Source organism: Ochotona princeps, chromosome 10, assembly GCF_030435755.1.
Source record: "Ochotona princeps isolate mOchPri1 chromosome 10, mOchPri1.hap1, whole genome shotgun sequence".
Taxonomy (NCBI): Eukaryota; Metazoa; Chordata; class Mammalia; order Lagomorpha; family Ochotonidae; genus Ochotona; species Ochotona princeps.
In genome coordinates, this window is record NC_080841.1 from 21,311,618 (window position 1) to 21,327,181 (window position 15,564).

The window sequence follows — 15,564 nt, forward strand, 5'->3', positions numbered from 1 at the left end:
ATTGTACAGGAAAGTTTCTTTAGATTACTTAGAGTTATGTGTAATCATAGGAACAGAGTTTGTTACCTATGATGTCAAAGGCTTAGGAAGTATTGTTTCTAAAAACAATGGAGCAGTGACTATCTACACTCAACCTTCAGCTTCCCTTTCCGCTCCCATGTAGTAAACTCCAGTAATCCATCCCTGGGTCAGATCACATCTGTTTCCGAGCCATCAGAACTGTAAGTCTAACATTGAAGATGACGATATGAGATAGTTCGATTTGTTTCCCAGGAAGATGTCCTAAGTGTAACCTGTTGATTGTGCCAGATGAGTTAGATTAAAGGTCATTTCGCATTCCATGTAACTGAAGTTGTTTGGAGGTTTGGAAGGTCTGCAAAATAACATTTGCCTTGGCTTTTTTTTTTTTATAGCATAATCAAGGTGTGGGATTTGCGCAAGAATTATACTACTTATCGGCAAGAACCTATAGCGTCCAAGTCTTTCCTGTACCCAGGTAGCAGCACTAGAAAACTTGGTAAGCCTTTGCACAGATTAGGATGGGGGGATGGCAGAGGGCAGAGAGTTTTGTTAAGATATTTAATAAACAATACATTGAAAAAATCGGGTCACTTTTTAGCAACGTAGTCTTGGGAACTTAAAAGTGCAAACTTTTGAGGTTCAGGAGTTAAAAACTCATACATTTTTGGTTTGTATTTGGGGGTCAAAGAATTTTAGTGGTTTTTCTTATGGAGTAATATAATTTTATTTATACATTTTAGCATACTATCTATGCATAATCAGGACATGCTAACTGAAAATTCCTTTTTCTAGGATACTCAAGTCTGATTTTGGATTCTACTGCCTCTACTTTATTTGCTAATTGCACAGATGACAATGTCTACATGTTCAATATGACTGGATTAAAGACTTCTCCAGGTAAAATAATTCGTCATTCAGATTCTCTTACTGGGAAACTAATAAAGGTTTTTTTTTTATTAATGATAATTTGATATCTTTGTTCTTGAACTAGATTATGAAGTTATATGAGGGCCTTAACATCTCTGAGTGCTTCCATTGGTATTTTTGTAAGTGTACTCTGTAATGCTTGCAGAATTAAAACCCTGTTCTGCATAGGACTTAGCTTTAATAGTGAGTCTATCCTGAAATTATGCCCCTTGGCCTAAAGTTATTTATATTAATTTTTTATTTAATAAATGGTGTGGTAGGGAGCTGTTCTGCTCAACTGCTCTTTGAGAGCTGTCAAAATCAGAAGGCTGAATTTTTTAGGCCCCAAAAATTTGTTCCACAGTCACCTTTTTTCCCTTCTAAAGACTATAAAAATAGAACTTGACTCTTAAAACTATTAAGTTTCTCAAGCATTTTTAGCAGTGTTATTTGAGTTTCATTTTTGAAGATCATTTTCAGTTACTTAGGCAAGCACAAAGTATTATAGCTTGATTCTTCCTCAGTCAAAACACTTTGAATTCCATGACCAACTCCCAGAGCTCCTTAGTTCCCTCTAAAGCATGATACACTGATAAGCAAGAAAACTCAAGACAGTACAGATCTTAGGTTGTTTTAGTTACGATTTTACAAATGCAAACATTTCCAAAGATTTCTACAAGCCATCTTATCAAAGCTTATCTGTGGTAGCATCACAGTTGACATTTCCAATGCCTTGGATTAGGTTTAGTAGTCTCTAAACAAGAACAAGAATATGTGGGGAAGTCAGCAGATTTTGTAGGTCCTTTTGCCATTTTCGAAAATGAAATTAATGCTAGAAGAACTGCGGGTTTTGTTAATCCTAAGGAATAGACTTGGTCATGTTGAATCCCAATCATATTTTCAAATGTGACAAAAGTGCTTTCTAAATAATTTTCCTTATAATGTGACATTAAAGGAGTCTTTTTCACTTTGTCCATCTGTCATTAAACAATCTTAATGTTTACCCTTTTTTGTGCTTCTAAAACAATTTGGTTTGCTCTTATAGATTGATTATAGGAGGGTAAATATGTGGATTTAGAAATTACAAGATGGGCAAGGGAGTAGGGAGGATGTCTAAAACACCTAGTAATTACTTATATTTTTTGGGTTTTTGTTGTTGTTTCTTTTGTTTTTAAGCAGTGTTTGAAACATTTACAATTGTATATTTCATACCAATCTTTCTTAGACCAGTAAAGGGCAGTAAATACTTAGAGGTAGTGTGGCAAATTCAGTATATAATTTTCCACTCAGTTTAGAGTTGAGAAAGATTAACTTTTTTCTAGGGGTTTCTTTTTGCTGTTTCTTCACAGGGTCTGTTTCTGTTTTAGCTGAGTAAAGTTTGCACATCTGCTTCAGTAGTTTGTGTAGTGATAAGACTTCTTGAAATATATGTGATCTATGTTCATTTGAATGTAGGAATAAAAGAATCAAATAACTTTCCTTTTACAGTGGCTGCTTTCAATGGACACCAGAACTCTACCTTTTATGTAAAATCCAGTCTTAGTCCAGATGACCAGTTTTTACTCAGTGGCTCAAGTGATGAAGCTGCCTACATCTGGAAGGTAAGTCGCCATACTTCCCCACAAACACAAAACTGAGGTGTTCTTGCCAACGTTTCTGCTCTCTGTTATAATGTAAGCTTAACATAAAACACATACTACTAGTTTCTTCCATATCAAATGCTTAGAGGGAATTGCTTTCTTGATGCTACACATTATCAGAAAATTGGAAGTAATTGCAGTTCTAAATGTACAATTCTGGGCTAAGGAATTTAAAGTTTCCCATTTGAAGCCCAGGGGAGAAAATGTGGGGTGAGAATAAAGAGTGATTTCTGTATACCTAGAGATGTGAAAACGCAACACTGGCTTATTAAAAGCTTTTGGCAGCAATATCCTAATTGGGCACAAGGTGGAGATATTGTCCTAGCCTAGATGATTTTGTGCCTCTAGCACTATATATATATATATATATATATATATAATTATATTATTATATTTTTTATATATGTATATATATTTAATTTCAGATCTGGTCTTATGCTTCTTACTTTGCTGTGTTTTTTGTTTTTTCTTTTTCTTTCCCTCACTGTCCTAACTACATTCTGGTTTTTCCTTTGGTTTCTGACTTTACTAGAGAATTTTATTCCTATTACAGATCTATATCTTTTGAAGTTTCTTCCTTTGAATCAAAAGTGAAATTTCAGGCATACCAAAAGGTGTAAGGATTGTGTGGAAAATACATACATACTGGTCATTCTACAGGATTATGCTACATCAGTTATTTTAAAAACTACATATACATGCATGCATGTTATCTTTTAACTATTTCTCCATGGTGTGTATGTGTACACATACATACATGCAGTTTTCTTCCCAACTCTCTTCACAAAATTCTTTTAAATGTTATTTCAAGGAATGATTGAAGCTATACTTCCTCCTTTTAAAGAACACGAAAGATTCCTGGCTGTTGATTCGGACCCATATTGAGACATTCAGTCAGTGGCCACCACATAGATGAGTGACCCTAAGAATTCCTAGGCTGGGTTACATGTCAGTGCCGAATGACGTAGTTTAGACGTAATGTTCTCCTCCCTGTCCACAAATTACTCAGTGTACAAGCCCTGTTATTTGAGATCCTGGCAAGCTTACTGCTCCTAAGATTGAATTTGCCTTGTGAAAATGCTCCGTTTGTCTTTTCCATACTAAAAGGGAGTGCCAGGGGCAGTTAAATTATAAGCAGTTTGAGAGAAACTAATGATCCTTGCAGTAGGATTATCTTATACCTTTGCTATATGTCCAAGGAGTTACGACTTTTTTAAGTGTTAGAATTTTTTCAATGCAAAATTTCCGCGGACATAAAGAAGGAAAAGAGGTTTCTGTCTCACGACAGAAGAGACTGCCTTTTCAGAGTGCACACAGTTCCTCTGAGGAAAGATTGATGAGCTTAGTCTTGGATGCTGAGCCCCAAGACTGAAAAAGATGTGGCGGTGTACTTTCTAATTTCCTACCCATTGTCCCACCATCCCCTCTTCCTGGTTTGTTTCTGGTGTAGCCAATGAATAGTACTGAAGTGGCTATAAATAAACTGATTTGGCACAGTCCTGCTACCGCTGACTGGCGAAACACTGAGTCTGACACATTAGGAAGTGTAAATGATCTCATGGCAAAAATAAAGATTAGATTTCATTTCCAGCTGGGCAGAGTGAGGAGGTTTTGTGAGCAAAAGTGCTGATCATTTTTCCATGTTTAATTCTACAAAATGTTGCAAGTCAGTCATTACTTCTGGGAGTAGCTTCATAGTTTTAACTTGGGGATTCCTTGTGCCCTGAGGTTTTAGTTCTATAAAATTAGAATATTAAAAATGGAACAGTTTTCTCTATTTGACCATCTTCTAAGAGCGCAGAGATCTGTGTCCCATGGACTTAGTCTCCTTCCAACTTAAGGAGGACTGTAAAAGTGAAATCTTTATAGTTTTGATAATGTTTTTATAATAACAAAGTGGCAATAAATAAAACCTTACATGAAAGATTTAAAAGTCACTAATATTCCTTGGAAGACATTAATCTCTGAAATGAGCATTAATTCCTATACATAGGTTAGTCGCAAACTATCAAAGTGCTCCTCAATAAAATTGTTGAAAACATGTTAGACATACAAGTTTCTTGTGTTAGCTCACAATGTACTTTTTCTCACACTTTTTTCTTATTGAGATAGAATATTGTAGTAACAAAAATTGTGACAGTCTGCTCGTTTTAAAGCATACAGTTCAGTAGCTTTTAGTATGATCACCGGGTTGTGCGGTAACCACCACGATTCCCAAATGTTTGTCATCAGAAACAAGCCCTTTCCCTTTAACACCCATTATCTTTACCACTTGCCCTCAACAACTGTTATATATTATGTGGCATTTTGTCTGAAACCTCTTCCATTTAGCACTGTTTCCCATGTATATAATGTGTGTCAGTACTTTGATTGAGTAATGTCGTATCGTTTGGACAGATCACATTTTGTCTATCTGTTCATCAGTTGATGGTCATTTGAGTTGTTTCCACTTTTGATGAATAAAGCTACTGTGAATATTTATGTGTAAGTTTTTGTGTGGGCCTATTTTCAGTTTTGGGGGCACATGCCCAACTATTAGATCATATAGTAATTAAGTCTGTATAGTTTTTATTTTTTAGGAAACTTCTCTGTCACTTTTAGTACTGTATAAATTGCCTAGCTGGTAATATTCAGTCATCAAATGCTGGCTTTTATTAATAACTTACCAAATTATTAAAGGTTTTTCCCAAATGTCTCTTTTTCCTTTTTCTCTAAGATCCTATGAATGAATGCAAAAATGCTATTATGTGGGCATTTGATTTTTCTGGAAACTTATTTTAATCCTTTGTGTGCCCATGTAGGTTCTCTAAGGTATTATGATTCAGAAACTGAAAAAGGACAGTATCGTGAAAAGATAGAAGAGTAAGCCAGAGTAAACCAGTGGAGAATGATGTGCCCTTACCAGGGGTGTTCAGGAGAGATGTGAGGATGTCCCCTCGCTTTTTAAAAATTTGTTTATTTTAAAGGAAGAGAGACAGAGATCTTCCATCTACTGTTTCACTCCCCAGATGTTCACAAGAGTTTGGGCCAAGGAATTGAGGTACTTGTGACATCATCCATTTTCCATGGCACTTTGGCATGGAGTTGGATCAGAAGCAGAGTACCACGACCTGAGCTAGTGCTCTTAAAGAAGAGATGTGAGCGTGCCTAGCGGCCCTGCTTCCCATCCAGCTCCCTGCCTGTGCCCTGGGAAAGCAGTCAAGGATGGCCCAAAGCCTTGGGACCCTGCACCTGCGTGGGAGACTCAGAAAAGGCTCTTGTCTCCTTGGTTCGGATTGGCTCAGCTCCAGCCGTTGCAACCACTTGGGGAGTGAGTCAAAGGATGGAAGATCCTCCTCTCTGTACGTCTAACTTTCCAGTAAAATAAATAAATAAATCTTTAAAAGAAGAGATGTGGGCATACTAACTAACAGCCTAACCCATTGTGCCATATCACCCATCCCTTCTCCTCTTCTTTAACTTGTTGCCATCACATTCATTTAGCTCTGGGGAAAAAGAGATAATAAACTGGAACCATCCCAAACAAAAGACAGGGGAGAATTTCTGTAACTACTGGACTAGAGACTCTCAAAGTCTTTTCTGAAGTGTATGACCTTGTAAGAGATTGAGATCCTTGTAGACAAGGGGAAAGCACCCTTTTCTGTTGAACCATAATGAACTTTCTTCTGCTTTTTGAGCCTTGCGTACGTACCATTTAATACGAGAGGAATGATAATAATTGGCTCTCACAGATATTCTTTTCAGAATCTCCTCCACTTTATTCATACAAATAAGCCATGATTCAGAACCTCAGGAAAATGAGAAAGGAAATAACCTCAGCCCCAGCCTCCTTGCTCTTTTCAAATACATAAGCTAATAATAGTTATGTGAGGGGCAGACATTTAGCCTAGCTGTTAATTTGAGCTTTATTTTGTGCATTCAGTTCCCAGCTGCAGCTCCTGACTTTGTAACATGCAGATCCTGGGAGGCAATAATGATGCCTCGGTTAATTGGGCCCCTCCCACCTACATGGAGAGCTGGAGTAGTTTCAGTCCATTCCAGTCCTAAACACTGTGGGTTCTTATGGAAAAAAAAGTTGTCATTTTGTGATGATGTGTTCTTTAGTGTGCTGATTAAATCCTACAAAAGTAATTGACATGTCTTGAATGAGTCAGCTGTGCAGTCCTGTCAAATTCATTTCCCTGGTGTCATAATGGGGAAAAGAGGATTCATAGTCATATGTATAGAACAGCATAATATGACCCTTCTTTATGGATTAAACTATGTGAAAATGGCTTACCTTAAAGGTTTTGGTAAGCAAATTAACTGAAATAAGATGTTAGAGAAAAGAAAAAGTTCCACAAAGGACACCAACAAAGTATAATGTGAAATAAAGTATAAACCCCTTGAAAATTAAGAACGTCCAACTCAAAATGAAAGGGATCTGGGCTTTTGGTAAAAGCTAGTGAGTATTCAATCTTCTTTTCCCAAGCAAGCAGGTAGCATACTTCAAGTATTTTTAGAATTCACAGTATTCTTTAAAAGTAATGATGAGAAGATAGACTGTAAAAACAGAGCAAAATTGTCCACTTAAAATATATTACCTAGCAACTGAGATTCATCCTTCTAGAAAGAAAGTTTCCTGCAAGGGGTAAGGGAAAATGCCAGTCTTAAATAGTGCTCTGCTGACTTGTTTCTTTTTGTTGGGCCAGGTCTCCGCACCCTGGAATCCTCCTACTGTACTCCTAGGTCATTTTCAAGAAGTCACATCTGTGTGTTGGTGTCCAGCTGACTTCACAAAGGTATGGAAACAAAGTTGTGTACTTTTTTAAAAGGTAAATCACTAGGGCTGGTGTGATATAATTAAAGAAAGCACAGCCTATAATGGCAGCATCCCAAATGAGTTACCAGTTTGAGTCCCAGCTGCTCCACTTCCATTCCAGCTCTCTGTTAATGTGCCTAAGAAAGCAGTAGAAGATGGACCCTTATACCCACATGGTAGACCTGAGGGAAATGCCTGGCTCCTAATTTTGGTCAGGCCCAGCCTTAGGCACCTTGGCCATCCTAAGGTTTTGTTTGGAGAGTGATGGAGACTTTGATATTAAGCAGAAATGTAAAGGGTCTAGAGGTCTTCCAGGGTCTTTATCAACATTACTTACATATGGTCTGTGCCAGTTGAGAAGTTGCTGCAATTCTGTACCAATTGAGAATGTGTTAAGAACTGAAGAGTCATTACTTTCACTAGTACAGAGTGGAAATTTCGTGTTAAAACACTAACATGAGAACTAGTGTTTCGCTTTCCACGTCCTATTAATATGGCATGTAATAAATGACAGCTGTTCTTCACAATACAGTTTGGGTTTTCACATGTCACCATGGTTACTGTGAAGCCTTTTTATTTTTCTTTACAATTTTTAAATAGTGGACTATATTATGTGATGTTTAAGAAACAGAAAAACTTAAAAATCTTGAAAGGCCAGAAGCAAATTTAGGAGTTTCATATAAAAGTAGACCAGACTCTACACAGTCTGCCAAACTCTTTGGGTTTTTTACAAGAAGTCTCACTTAGTTGAGCGCTCAATATCGTATACCATGCTTTGAGATTTGTCACCTATTGTTCTCATCTGTCTGTTATTGTAAGCTTTTCCCTGGTAGCTTTCCAGTAGTGCTTGGGTTTCTGTTTATTTTCCTAATACTGTTACCATTTCTGTGGGCAGCCTCATGGCAGACCTTCCTCTTTTTTTTTTTAAAAAAATCTTTACTTTAATCATCCATAATTGCATCTTGTGGACATTTGTTCCCTCTGAGATCCCATATAATTTGCAGTGAAATATCTGTTTCTAATGTGGAGTATTGCCTCTTTGTGGAACTTACTAAGATGAATGGCTTTTGAATACTCACTATTGTCTTTTTTCATTTTTGACATATAACAGCCTGGTTTTTATGAAAAATGACAGAAGAAACTGCAAAGCTCTTTACCTACGCTAATTTAAATCTCCTAAATCATTTTGTCCCAAGCGTAGGATTAGGGAGGCAGAGCATGGTTGGTTAGTTAATTTTGGGGGATGGGGGGGAGAGAAAGTGATCTGCCTTTTGGAGTAAGAGGAACTAGGATTTGAATTCTAGCTCTTGCACTTACCCCTGGTGACTTTGGGCAAATAACTTTGTTCTTGCTTTGTAGATAAGGTTTGAGTATAGTCATTTCTACTGTAAGAATAATATGAATAATGTGAATTGTAGGTGCTGTGTTAATAACTGTTGTTAATAGACTATCCAGTGACTCTGGCGTTCTGAGCATTCTTGTTTGGCAGTTGGATATGTGTATCGTCTTTTGGCCTCCCAGTAAGGAGAGGAAAAACTGCCAGTCTCTTGGGGGCCAAAACTAAAGAGAACGTGTGTTCTTTTTTCTCTCTCTTTAGTGACTGAAATAGAGAAATTATATAAACAAATGCTGGGGAACAGCTTTGTACCAGTGGCCATTTGCCACAAGCTCTTCAAACTGGATTTTCTCTGCCATAAAAGGCTTGGGACCAAGATCAGGAATAGCCAGATGTTTTTAAAGGGGCAAAGGTTATTTTTAACTTCTTTCAGCCTGGTGTACTCGTTGTTTTTCCCCAGATTGCTCTTTTACCTATCTGAAAAAGAATCTCAAAGGAATGCTTTCATTCTGCTTGTCATGGCTAACTAAAGTCAGGAGCCAAGCTTTCGCAATAAATTAGAACAGGTGGAATTCAGTAGTTGTAGAAATTGAATGTTGGTCATGTACATTGACCACTTAACAGAAAGAGAATAAAAAAGGTAAAACTTGTTGTTTTACTCTTACATATGTTGATAGACGCCAGTCCTTAGAGAACAAAATGAAATGAGTCTGGGTTTATGGTAGAGAAAATCAGCTTTACTTTTTTTAAACTTGCTTGTATTGGAAAGGCAGATTTATGGAGAGCAAGGTCTTCGGTTTGTTGGTTCACTCCCCAGATGGCTACAACAGCTGGAGCTTGACCAGTCTGAAGCCAGGAGCTTCTTGGGGTCCCCCACACGGGGAGAGTCCCAAGGTCTTGAGCCATCCTCTACTGCTTTCCCGGGCCACAAGCAGGGAACTGGATGGGAAGGGGAACAGCCAGCACTCCGAACTGGTGCCCATATGAAATATTGCTGCTATGACACCAAGTCCAAAAATCAGCTTCTTTGAAAATTTGAGAAAATTTCTGTAAATAAAACTATTTTAATGTTTTTCAGCTATTACTGTCTATCCCGTTAAATTAGACAACTAATTTCCTGCTCATGAATCTTTAAGATAAATGTGTTTTTTTATTTAATATTTGATCACAATTTATAAACTTTCTTCCTGGTTCTCCTTTTTAGATTGCTACTTGCTCTGATGACAATACACTAAAAATTTGGCGTCTACATAGAGGCTTAGAGGAGAAACCAGGAGGAGATAAACTTTCCATTGTAGGTTGGGCCTCTCAGAAGAAAAAAGAGACAAGAGCTGGCATAGGTAAGGGTATCGTGCATTTTCTAAGTTGTTTATGATTTAATTGGTATAGTCCTACAGCACATATTGGTAAGCCAGATTGGGTCTTATTTTCATGTATTTTTAATGAAAAACACTATAGTCTTCGCATCCTTTTCAATAACTATGAGCACTTTTATTATCTACACAAAGCACTGAAACTCAGGAAGTATTTATTGGATACCTGCTATTTCCTGGACATTATTCTAAGAGCCTGAGGATTCAACAATAAAAAGAATCAAAAAATCCCAAAGATGTAGATAGCATGAGAGGGAATAAGATAATGAATTTAAGTGTAATATGTCAAATAACAATAATTATTTAGAAGAATTAGGCAAGCAAGAAGGAGAGAAGGACATGAAATGCTTTTAAAATTTTAGATTAAGTCTGGGAAGAATTCCTTTTAAATTTTACTTTCATTTTACTTATTTGTAAGATTTATTTAATTTTATTGAAAAAGCAAATTTAGAGTGAGGAGAGATTTTCCATCTGCTGGCTCACTCCCCCAAGTGGCTACATTGACCAGAGCTAAGCTGATCAGGAGCCAGGAGCCTCCTCCAGGTCACCCACATGGGTGCAGGGTTCCAAGGACTTTGACCATCCTCTTGTGCTTTCCCAGATCATAAGCAGGAAGCTGGATGGCAAGTGGAATGGCCCGGACACAAACCGACATCCATATGGGATGTCGGTGCTTGCAGGTAGAGGATTAACCAGCTGAGCCATTGCAACAGTCCCCTTCATTTTACTTGAAAGGCAGAGACATGCAATAGGTCATCCATCCACTAGTTGAATCCCCAAATGCAGCATTCAGGGCTGGACCCAGCTGAAACATCAGGGCCAGAATTCAGTCCCAGTGTCCCACATGGGTGACCAGTTCCTTAGTACTAGAGCATCACTAGGCTGCCTGCCAGGTTGCACATTAGCAGAAAGCTGGAAGAGCTTGCTAAAGTCCTTACCCTAAACATGTGCCGGGATCCCATATGGGCACCGGTTCTAATCCTGGCAGCTCCATTTTCCATCCAGCTGCCTGCTTGTGGCCTGGGAAAGCAGTTGAGGACGGCTCAGAGCCTTGGGACCCTGCACGCGCATGGGAGACCTGGAGGAAGTTCCAGGCTCCTGGCTTCACATCAGCGCAGCACCAATCATTGTGATCACTTGGGGAGTGACTCATCAGATGGAAGATTTTTCTCTCTGTCTCTCCTCTCTGTGTATCTGACTTTGGAATAAAAATAAATCTTTAAAAAAACAAAAAAGAGCCAGTCCTCATCAGCAAGCTGAGATAGGATATGGGCGTAGCAACTGGCATCTTAGCCACTGTACCAAACGGCCTGACTCCGTAGTGACTTTTGGGTACAGAAAATGAATTGGTGGGCCATGTGGATATTTTGGAGGATATTGTAAGTATACAAAAATAGCAGATGCAGGAGCAAAGTGGTGAGTCCTGCGTCTCGTGCTGGAAAGCCTGGGTTCTAGCCCCTCTCCGCTGCTTGCAGTTCACCTTAGTCATAATGTGCACCCAAGATGGCAGTAGATGAGGACTCAAGTATTTCACTTCTTGTCACCTACATGAAAGACCCAGATCGGGTTCCAGACAGATGACTTCAGCCTGGCCTAGCCCTAGCTGTTGAAAGCATTTGACCTGTGAACCTGTGGCTAGAGAGAAAAGCCATTGAAATAATGATGGTGACTTGGGCCAGAGTGGTAGCAGAAGATAGGATGGTAAATCATCAAACTAATCAATTTACAGGATAGAACCAAGAAGATACATGGAGAGGTTAGATATGGAACTTGAGGGAGAATTTGAAAAGATGGCCTCAGACTTTCTGCTTGAGAAGCTCGCAGGATGTAATTTCATTGACTTAGATAGGAATCCCTGCAAGAACAACAGGTTTGGGAATCATCACCTCGAGTTCTGTTTGGATTTTTTTTAAGCATCTAAAATGTGGATGACAAGGAAGCATTTTAATGTTTAATTCTGCAGTTCAGGTGAAGATAGCTGTAGATGAAAAGGTTGTGAGTCTAAGGTCTGACCCAAGGGGCACTGTAGTGTTAAGAATTTCAGGAGATGACACATATTGTTAACCAGAGAAGGAAGCGAAAAAGCAGGAGGCTGCAATTTCCAGGAAGCACAGTAAATGAAGGAATAGAGGGGGTGAATTTAAAGATTATTTTTATTGGAAAGTCAGATCTACAAAGAGTAGGACAGACAGTAAGCGTTGGTGGGGGGTTGTTGATTTTAATCAGATGTTTCTCGTAACGAAGAGGATGAAGTCTACAAAATCTGACCTTTGCTGTTGGCTTTGTGGAGGGGCAGGGCTTGGCAAACTTCATGAGAATGAGTTTTATTGAAGAGGTAGTGGCTTTATTGGTGGCATTCGGGACAAAGGGAGAAGAGAACTTGGAGACTGCAAGTGTAGATAGCTCAAGAAATTTTGCTATAAGCAGTAGCAAAGTTTGAGTATTTTGTTCTAGTCTTTTTTAAAAGTGAGGGGTAGCATTTTTTTTTATTTAATTGGAAATCTCCAATATGAAGGTGGAATACTGATACAAGGAAATTTGATGGAGCAATGTCCTTGAGTGAGCGTTACTGTCATTTGAGTATTCCTTTGCAAGAAATGTGGAGAATTGACTCGTAGTAATTGGAGAGAGGACAGAGTGGAAGTATGTAAGCACAAAGGCTGGCAGTGGGGCGTAACAGGCTGATCCTCCACCGTTGGTGCAGGTGCCAGTTTGTTTCCCAGCTGTTCCACTCCTGATCTAGCTCTCTACTTACGGCCTGGGAAAGCAGCAAAGAATAGCTCCAGTCTGAGACTGCCACCCACATTGGAGACCTGGAAAAAGTTACTAGCTCCTGGCTTCAGGTTAGCTCAGCTCCAGCCATTGTAGCCACTTAGGGAGTTGAATTAGCAGATGGAATCTCTATCATTCTCTCTCCTTTTCTCCGTAAAACCTGCCTTTCAGATGAAAAGAAATCGTTTTAAAAATGTATATAGCACAGTGAAACTAAGTAGACAGATGGGATGGTCAAAACCTGTGGCAGTTTCCTTCTGATCTGATTGATGGCTTTATTCCCTCGGTGAATACAAATATAGGTAGGTGATCAACTAAGAATAAGAATTAGCAGGAAGTTGGTAGAGATTTGAGGAAAGCGTCTGAAATAATTGTTTGCAAAATAGAAAGCAGACCAGAAAAATAGCATCATTGAGCATGTAGAGTCAGCTTAAGAGTTAGTACTGTGTGGGGGTCAGGAAGTCACATGAGAAAGACGTAGACTTTGAAGATGGATGCAGGAGAACAATGGTGATTGAGTGTGGGATTTGATATGGCTAGGGAGGGGAGTGAGGGCCTCGTGGGTCCTGAAGAACATGGTAAAAATAGATTGAGGGCGCCTAAAGAGGAAAGGTTGTTGGAGTTGGAGCACCAAACTGGGAAAATAGATGGTGAACTTTGTGGTGTGATAGAAATTAAGATAATATGGGGTTTTCATGTATTGGTAATGTCATTTATAAAAAGGTGCTGTGGTGGGTGAAAGGGCGGTTGTGATAGGCAGAGGTCAAGAAACTGAGAACCCTGTAAATTGGAAAAATCATGTATTACCATGAGTGGACAGGGGTCATGTTGGAAAATGGGAAGTCTGCAATGCTGTCAGAAAAAGGGACTACTCAGTAAAAACTCCCAAGATAACTGCAGAGGGGAGACAGCAAATATGAAGACTCATTTTCTTAATCATTTTGTCAGCGTGAGAGGCAGAACTAGGCTTCAGAGGAGACATACTGATCCTAATCTGCTGTGAAGTCTTTGTTGTCGTGCTTATTACTGTCTTTAAATTTTTGAAATTTTATTAGTGTTAGCAGTTTAATAAATCAGTTCGTTCTACAGGGCTAGGTAGACAGCAATCCCGGATCCTCTGCCCCACAATTTCTAGAATATTTCCAAAACTCTCAAAGGGAATTCCAATTTGACCATATCCTTGTCCACTCCTGTTGTTGTTATGTCCATATGGCTTTGTAGATATTAATCGATATATCGTTGTGATTCTGATGTATATTTTGCTGATACCCAGTGAAGTTGAGTGTCTTTTTCTTGTGCTTATTGGTCATTTATGTATTTTCTTTAGCAAAATGCATCTGAATTATTATTCACTTGACATGTAAATCTTTTTCCCTTTTGTTTTTCATTTTTCTAATTTATTTGAAAGGCAGAGTTGGAGAGCGCTCTTCCATCCAAGGTTCACTCACCAGATAGCCGCAATGGCCAGAGCTGAGCCATCCTCTGCTGCCTTCCCAGGTGCATTAGTAGGTAAATGGATAAGAAGTGGAGCAAGCAGGTCTCGAACTAGCACCCATATGGGATGCCAACACTGTAGGCATGAACTCAAGCTATTACGCCACAGCAGCAGATCCAGTATTTTTTATTTGAGATGTCTTCTCATTTTCTTGATGGTGTCTCATGACACAGAGCTAAGATTTTGTTTGGCTCAGTGTTTCGGCTGCTGCTTTGAACTTCACATTGCATATCAGTGCTTCAGTTCAAGTCATAGGTTTGTTTCCAGTTCCAGCTTCCTGCTAGTGTACATCCTGGATGACAGCAGGTCATTGCTCGAGTAAAAGACCCAGACTGAGTTCCAAACCATTGGCTTCAGCGCAGTGCAGCCTCGGCTGTTGGGAGCATTTAGAGAATAAAACAGCAGTTGTGTCTATCCATCATGGCCTTCTCTGCTTTTCAACTAAGAAAGGCTTTTTGTTGAATTTTGGTTTATGCTTTCTTCTGTTTGTGCTGTTAATGTTATATCAAAGAAACCATTGCCTGTCCCAAGGGCACAGAGATTGGCTTGTGTTCTGTTGTAGGGGATTTTTGGTCTTAGGTCTATGATGATGCATTTTGAATTTATCTTTGTGTGACTAGATACTATTGCATGTGGATATTGCTTTCTTATCATTTCGTAGAGCTTATCCTTCACCCTGTTGGATTAAAAATTTATTTTGGTGTGGGAAAAACTCAAAATCCATGCAAAACAGGGAGATTTGAGATGCTCATGGAAACACATTTTGTGATAACTGTGAATTTCAAAATTTTTGCATTGAAAAGCCTTGTTTTTACATTCGTTTTTCCACACCACAACCATTTTAAAGTTCCCTTGTATATGACCATTCTTATGCTGGACCACATTATCATGATTTACTCTAGCTTTGAAATCTGGACATCTTAGTCCTTCAGTTTGTGTGTTTGTGGGTTTTTTTGTTGGTGGTGGTGGTGGTTTGTTTGTTTTCCTTTTTCAAAAGTGTTTTGATTATTCTGACTCTTGTTATGCACATTTTAGAGTGAACTTGTCATTTTCAGCTAGCTAGCTGGATTTTTTTTTTTTTGAAGATTTGTTTGTTTGAATGTCAAAGTTACTGAGCGATGTAGGGGTTCGGGAAGAGACAGAGACATATCTTGGCGTTCACTGCTTCGTTTCTTTTTTTTTTTTTTTTTTTTTTTTTTTAATTTTTTTTATTGTATTTT

At 38.7% G+C, this 15,564-nt stretch overlaps 1 protein-coding gene across 3 annotated transcripts in view; it reads left to right on the forward strand.

Annotated features, from left to right (window-relative positions):
* Window positions 1-15,564, forward strand: part of DTL (denticleless E3 ubiquitin protein ligase homolog) — a 43,324-nt gene that overhangs the window by 17,593 nt on the left and 10,167 nt on the right. For all 3 annotated transcript variants that reach the window (XM_004578665.4, XM_058669162.1, XM_058669161.1), the window contains 5 exons: window positions 414-517; window positions 814-918; window positions 2,416-2,528; window positions 7,259-7,348; window positions 9,909-10,044. In XM_004578665.4, coding sequence (XP_004578722.2) covers window positions 414-517; window positions 814-918; window positions 2,416-2,528; window positions 7,259-7,348; window positions 9,909-10,044 — 548 coding nt within the window. The remainder of the gene's footprint in view (window positions 1-413; window positions 518-813; window positions 919-2,415; window positions 2,529-7,258; window positions 7,349-9,908; window positions 10,045-15,564) is intronic.